The following is a 7,633-nucleotide window of genomic DNA, read 5'->3' on the forward strand; positions in this document are numbered from 1 at the left end:
ACAGTTTAGGGGTCTTGTAGGAGGTACCATGGAATGAAGGTCTGAAGGGTGTTTAGATCTTTTTTTAGGAACCTAATTTGGGGATTGAACTCTAATACCAATTTATTATTAAGCATTGCTTCTGTAGGGTAGAAGTCTAATTTTTGGACACTAGTGCACACCAAGTTCTTCTCTCTTCTTAAACAGATATACTCTATATTTCAAAAAGTATTGGGACTCCTGCCTTTACACACACATTAACTTCAATGGCATTCCAGTCTAGTCCGTAGGGTTCAATATTGAGTTGGCCCACCCTTTGCGGCTATAACAGCTTTGACTCTTCTGTAAAAGTTGTCCACAAGGTTTAGGAGTGTGTCTATGGGAATGTTTGACCTTTCTTAAAGAAGCACATTTGTGAGGTCAGGCACTGATGTTTGACGATAAGGCCCGGCTTGCAGCCTCTGATCTAATTTATCCCAAAGGTTTTCTATTGGGTTGAGGTCAGGACTCTGTGCAGGCCAGTCAAGTTCCTCCACCCAAAACTTGCTCATCTATGTTTTTATGCACCTTATTTGTGCACTGGTGTGCAGTCATGTTGGAAAAGGAAGGGGCCATTCCCAAACTGTTCCCACAAAGTTGGGAGCATAAAGTTGTCCAAAATGTCTTGGTATGCTGACGCCTCAAGAGTTCCCTTCACTTGAACTAAGGGGCCAAGTCCAACCCATGAAAAATAACACCACACCATAATCCCCCCTCCACCAAATTATTTGGACCAGTACATAAAGCAAGGTCCATAAAGACATGGGTGAGCGAGTTTGGGGTTGAGGAACTTGACTGGCCAGCACAGAGTTCTGAACCCAATAGAATAACCTAGGGATGAATTAGAGCTGAGACTGCGAGCCAGGTCTTCTCACCCACACCAGTGCCTGACCTCACAAATGAACTTTGGGAAGAATGGTCAAACATTTCCATAGACACACTCCTAAACCTTGTGGGCAGCCTTCCCAGAAGAGTTGAAGCTGTTGTAGCTGCAAAGGGTGGACCAACTCAATATTGAATCCTACGGATTAAGAATGGGATGCCAATAAAGTTCATGTGCGTGTAAAGGCAGGTGTCCCATTACTTTTAGTAATATAGTGTATCCTAATAATTAAATGTTTACCAAAGGTTTTGGATAAAAAGCCTTTTGTTTATATACAACATCTTTAAACTGTCCTTGATCTCTTTATTCCTCAAGCTGTATATGAAAGGGTTTACAAAGGGAGTAAACACTGTATACAACAAGGACATTATCTTACTGATCGTTTGTGATTGTCCTTTCTTTGGAATCAGATATGCAGCAATTAGGGTTCCATAAAATATAAACACAACAGTGAGATGGGAGCTACAAGTGGAAAAGGATTTCAGTCTTCCCGAAAAGGAGGATATCTTTAATATTGTTAAAACAATGTAAGTATATGAAACCACTATCACTAGGAAGGGGAATATTAGCACAGGAACACACAACAAGATAACTTCCATTTGAACTCTGGATGTATCCGAGCAAGAAAGTTCTACAAGAGGATTGAAATCACAAAATAAGTGATCAATAACATTTGGTCCACAGAATTCTAGTTGACCTACGCCAAATGTTGAAATTGATGTCATAGAACAGCTGAAAATCCAGGATACAAGAACTAGTTGAATGCAAAGTGTTTGTTTCATAATAGAGACATAATGCAGAGGAGAGCAGATGGCCAGATAGCGGTCATAGGACATCACTGTCAGAAGGAAACATTCAAATGTTTCTGTTGTGCTAAAGACATAAAATTGAGCAATGCAACCAGAAAAAGATATGGAGGTCCTCTCATCTAGAACAATATTTAACATGTTAGGAGAAATATCTGTGCTCAGCATGATGTCAGATATAGAGAGTTGGGAGAGGAAGAAGTACATGGGAGAATGAAGGGTCTTGCTGAAATATACCAACATGATGATCAAAAGGTTTCCACATATTGTCACAATGTATATAATAAGGACCAAGGTGAAGAGCAGCAGATTATATACGGCCATGTTGTTCAATCCCAAAAAGAAGAATGTGGTGACATTACCTTTATGTGTGGTCTGTGTGAAAGCAGAAATGATTTATATAACTTTTTATGTATTAACCATACCAGAAATAATATATCGTATTTATCTGCATATAACACGCACCTTTTTCCCCTTAAAATCTGAGAAAAATTGCCGGTGCATGCTATACGCCGATCATCCACTGTTTTGAGCCTCTGGGAGGCTTTCAGCTGCCTTCCGCCCTTCTCAGTGGCTTTCGGCCACCTTCGGCCCTTCTCGGCGGCTTTCGGCCAACTTCGGCCCTTCTCGGCGGCTTTCGGCCGCCTTCAGCCGTTCTCGGCCAAGAGCGGGCAAAAGCTGACGAGAATGGCCGAAGGCGACCGAAAGCCAACGAGAACAGCCGAAGGCGGCCGAAAACTGCCGAGCGCCACCGAGATACACAGGACATCCGGCTCTGCATCTCGGCGGCGCCATTTAAAAAAAAAACTGCAAATAAAACTAACAAGGCTGCAAATGACACTGACAAGGGTACAACGATGGACAAGGCTGCAGATGGACACCGATAAGGCTGCCTTGATGGGCATTTAAATGTAAGTTTTTCTTCCTTAAATTTCCCTCCTAAAAGTTTTTTCCTTAAAATTCCCTCCTAAACTTGGGGTGCGTGTTATACGCCGCCACATGTTATACGCCGATAAATACGGTACATTGATTTTGCAAAATAACTGATAGAAAATTAGGTGAACCTGTGACTTTGAATACCCTTTGAATACAGTTTGGGATATGGGAAATGAAAAAAAAAAAAACATTTTTTTTTTCTAACACTAATATCTGGTTGATTGAAGTGATCATGGTGTCATCTTATTCAATACGCTCAGTGAATGTTTTCTTTGCTAATTGGGCAGTCTTTATTTGTTTAGATAATTTTCCATTTAAGAAAAATGACATGAACATTGAGAAGAACTGGAACGCTGGGCAAATAAAAAATGACATAATTGGCTCATAATGTCTCAGTAGGGTTTAGGAGACATGCTTGGCCAGTTCACCACTGTCGTTTTGGAGGTGTGCTTTGGGTCGTTATCATGTTGGAATACTGCCCTGAAGCCCAGTTTCCGAAGTGAATGGATCATGCTCTGCTTCAGTATGTCACAGTACATGTTGGCATTCATGGTTCCCTCAATGAACTGTAGCTCCCCAGTGTTGGCAGCACTCATGCAGCCCAAGACCATGACACTCCCACCACCATGCTTGACTGTAGGCAAGACACACTTGTCTTTGTACTCCTCACCTGGTTGCCGCCACACACGCTTGACATCATCTGAACCAAATAAGTTTATCTTGGTCTCATCAGACCACAGGACATAGTTCCAGTAATCCATGTCCTTAGTCTGCTTGTCTTCAGCAAACTGTTTGCGGGTGTTTTTGTGCATCATCTTTAGAAGAGGCTTCCTTCTGGGATGACAACCATGCAGACCAATTTGATGCAGTGTGCGGCGTATGGTCTGAGCACTGACAGGCTGACCCCCCCCCCACCCCTTCATCCTCTGCAGCAATGCTGGTAGCACTCATTTGTCTATTTCCCAAAGACAACCTCTGGAAAAGACACTGAGCATATGCGCTCAACTTCTTTGGTCAACCATGGCGAGGACTGTTCTGAATGGAACCTGTCCTGTTAAACCCCTATATGGTCTTGGCCACTGTGCTGCAGCTCAGTTTCAGAGTCTTGGCAATCTTCTTATAGCCTAGGCCATCTTTATGTAGAGCAGCAATTCCTTTTTTCAGATCCTCAGAGAGTTCTTTGCCATGAGGTGCCATGTTGAATTTCCAGTGACCAGTATGAGAGAGTGAGAGTGACAACACTAACTTTAACACACCTGCTCGCCATTCACACCTAAGACCTTGTAATAGTAACAAGACACATGACACCGGGGAAGGAAAATGGCTAATAGGACCCAATTTTGACATTTTCACTTAGAGGTGCACTCACTTTTGTTGCCAGCGGTTTAGACAGTAATGGATGTGTGTTGAGTTCGTTTGAGGGGAAAAAAATTGACACTGTAAACACGATTGGACATTCTGACAACAAAATCCATGGGATTTTTTCCGACAGACGTTTACCTCAAACTTGTCTTGCATACACACGGTTGCACAAAGTTGTCGAAATTTTCTTCTGCTTGATTCCGAGCATGTGTGGCACTTTGTGCGTCGGAATTGTGTACACACGATCGGAATTTGTTGTTGGAAAGTTTGAGAACCATATCTCAAATTTTGTGCGATGGAAATTCCGATGGAAAATGTTTGATGGAGCCTACACACGGTCGGAATTTCGGACAACAAGCTCCGATTGCACATTTTCTGTCCAGAAAGTACGACCATGTGTATGGAGCATTATACAAGCTGTACACTCACTACTTTACATTGTAGCAAAGTGTCATTTCTTCAGTGTTGTCACATGAAAAGATAGAATAAAATATTTACAAAAATGTGATGGGGTGTACTTACTTTTGTGAGATACTACTCTCTGTCTCTCTCTGTTTTTATATGTATATATATATATATATATATATATATATATATATATATATATATATATATATATATATATATATATACATACAGAGTGTGAGAGAGAGAGAGGGAGAGAGAGAGAATAGTATTTGGGATTAGGTATACCTTAATGCCATGACAGTAATGGAAAACTATGCTACACAATGCAAAATAAATCGATGGATCAAGTTAAAGAATTTCTCATTTTTTGTAATGATTACTATTTCAATTAATTAAGCTTGGTGAATTTAATCTGAAATTTCAAAAAATGTACTTACTCTGTTTGCTAATGATCTCTGATGAAAACCCATATATTTTGATAAATTAACTTAATTTGAAAGAAACCAACAAAAATCAGTGTCAATTCTTTTTTTTTTTTTGGTAACAGATAATAAAAGTGTCAATATTAAAAGTGTAACAATATTAAATGCATTTCTTCATGAGAGAGTTTTCTATCAGTTTTTCTACTGAGCATGGAATAAAAGCAGAATTTCATGAATGGAAAGAATAAAAAAAAGAAGAAGAAAGGGAGTGAAAATACTGTCAAATATGTCAAAATAATGTAAAAAAATTAAATACATAGTTCTGGTTCAACAAATCTTCATAGGGTTTTTTTTTTTTTTTTTTTTTTACCAGTGTTTCTATTTAATAAAGAAAAAAATAAGACCTAGAAAAGGTCATGAATGGAATTAAAAATAGAAAGAGAGGGAGAGATAAAATTATAATAAATATCTTATATATAAGTGTAAAGCATATGATGTGTATCTGTGGATAAGCTCAGTTGACTGAATAAAAAACAGTTTTTCACTCAAACATTTATATGTTTCTTCACAGATGAAAGATTCCATAGAGAGTAATAAAGATCTCTTTGGGTTTATGTTTGTGACTATATTAAGAATAAATATATATTTTTTTCAAAATAAAATACTCAATACAAAACAATACTAGTAACTAATTGCTCAGAAAAATAATTTCTTTAACCACTTGCTGACCGGCACATGGCAATGTTCGTCGGCCGAATGGCATGGACAGGCAAATGGGCATACAGGTACGTCCCTTTAAATTTTCCGCCATGCCATCGCATGTGCGCGCTGGTCAGGACCTCCGTGGATTCGATCGCCGCCAGGATACCCGCAATCCTCTCACGGGGAGGAAGAACCCCTACCCACCCCCCTAGTGGCTAACCCCTTCACTACCAGTGTCATTTACACAGGAATCACTGCATTTGTATAGCACTGATTGCTGTATAAATGACAATGGTCCCAAAAATTTGTCAAAAATGTCCGATGTGTCTGCCATAATGTCGCAGTCATGATAAAAATCGTTGATCGCCGCCATTACTAGCAAAAAAAAAATATTATTAAAAATGACATAAAACTATCCCCTATTTTGTAAACACTATAACTTTTGCGCAAACCAATCAATAAATGCTTATTGCGATTTTTTTTTTTACCAAGAATATGTCGAAGAATACGTATCGGCCTAAACTGAGGAAAATAATAGTATAATTTTTATATATTTTTGGGGGATATTTATTATAGCAAAATGTAAAAAATAATGTGTTTTTTTTTCAAAAAAGTCACTTTGTTTTGTTTATAGCGCAAAAAATAAAAACCACAGCGGTGATCAAATACCACCAAAAGAAAGCTCTATTTGTGGGAATAAAAGGACGTCAATTTAGTTTGGGAGCCACATTGCAAGATCAGTTAAAGCAACGCAGTGCCGAATCGCAAAAAGTGCTCTGGTCTTTGGCCTAAAAAATGGTCCGGGGCTTAAGTGGTTAAAGCCTAACGTCACCTTTCCTTCCATTTTACATATACTATCTTACCAAAAGTATTGGTACGTCTGCCTTTACACGCACATGAACTTTAATGGCATCCCAGTCTTAGTCCGCAGGGTTCAATATTGAGTTCGCCCACCCTTTGCAGCTTTAACAGCTTCAACTCTTCTGGGAAGGCTGTCCACAAGGTCTAGGAGTGTGTCTTTTGGGAATCTTTGACCATTCTTCCAGAAGCACATTTGTGAGGTCAGGCACTGATGTGGATGAGAAGGCCTGGCTCGCAGTCTCCACTCTAATTAATTCCAAAGGTGTTCTATCGGGTTGAGTTCAGGACTCTGTGCAGGCCAGTAAAGTTCCACCACCCCAAACTTGCTCATACAGATCCTGGCCTCCCCCCCCCCTATGTGAATTGGTAACGGGTACAATGTACCCCTACAATTTCACAAAAAAGTGTCAAAAATAGTAAAAAAAATAGGAGACACTTTGGGAAAGGTCTTTTATTAAGGCTCCTTTCACACTGGGGCGGTGGGTCTATTGGCGGTAAAGCGCCGCTATTTTTAGTGGTGCTTTACCGTCGTATTTGCAGGGGTATTCGGCAACTAGCGGGGCAATTTTAACCCTCGCTAGTGGCAGAATAAAGCAGCACTTTGCTGGCGTTATAGCCACGCTTCCCATTCATTTCAATGAGCAGGAGCAGTGGAGGAGTGGTATACACACCCCTTCTTCACCACTCCAAAGGACTTTTTTTACCATCCTGCCAGCGCTCCACTCCAGTGTGAAAGCCCTCGGGGCTTTCACATTGGAGACAAAGCAGTGGCTGTATCAGGGCGCTTTGCAGGCACCTTTTTTAGCGCTGTAAAGCCTGCAAATCACCCCAGTGTGATAGGGGTCTAAAAGATAAAAAAATAAAAATGTCCTGTGATGTCCATCTCACGCTGCCCACCAAGCTGAAAAAAGAAAGAAAAACATATTTTTTCAGTCACACTTTTTTGTGAAATGGTAGGGGTACAATGTGCCCATTACCAATTCACATAGGGGGGAGGCCAGGATCTGGGGGTTTTTCCATTAGCTCAATGTCATCAGTCACTCCTTCCCTAGCCCCACCATCATGCAGGGAGGAGTCCCCCGAACTTTTCGACCACAGTGTTGATCACATGCTGCAGGAGGATGCGCAGCATTTTGAAGGCTCCGATGATGGTACCCAGGTTGAGGAAGGCAGTAACGTGAGCCCAGAGAGAGGGGATGCCCAAGAAGGACAAGAAACTGGCAGTCATGTTCCCC

The 7,633-nt window shown here is 40.5% G+C and overlaps 1 protein-coding gene across 1 annotated transcript; it reads right to left on the bottom strand.

The window, feature by feature from the left end:
• Nucleotides 1-1,121: 1,121 nt before the first annotated feature.
• LOC143964049 (olfactory receptor 5P68-like) lies at nucleotides 1,122-5,195 on the bottom strand. Its single transcript, XM_077473762.1, has 2 exons — nucleotides 4,851-5,195; nucleotides 1,122-2,082 (listed from the first exon to the last, which is right to left on the bottom strand). The coding sequence occupies exons 1-2, from the start codon at nucleotides 4,881-4,883 to the stop codon at nucleotides 1,138-1,140; spliced, it is 978 nt and encodes a 325-aa protein (XP_077329888.1). The 5' UTR covers nucleotides 4,884-5,195; the 3' UTR covers nucleotides 1,122-1,137.
• Between the last annotated feature and the right edge of the window lie 2,438 nt (nucleotides 5,196-7,633).

This window comes from Lithobates pipiens, unplaced genomic scaffold (assembly GCF_037356315.1).
Source record: "Lithobates pipiens isolate NorthernLeopardFrog02 unplaced genomic scaffold, aLitPip1_a1.2 Scaffold_8, whole genome shotgun sequence".
Taxonomy (NCBI): domain Eukaryota; kingdom Metazoa; phylum Chordata; class Amphibia; order Anura; family Ranidae; genus Lithobates; species Lithobates pipiens.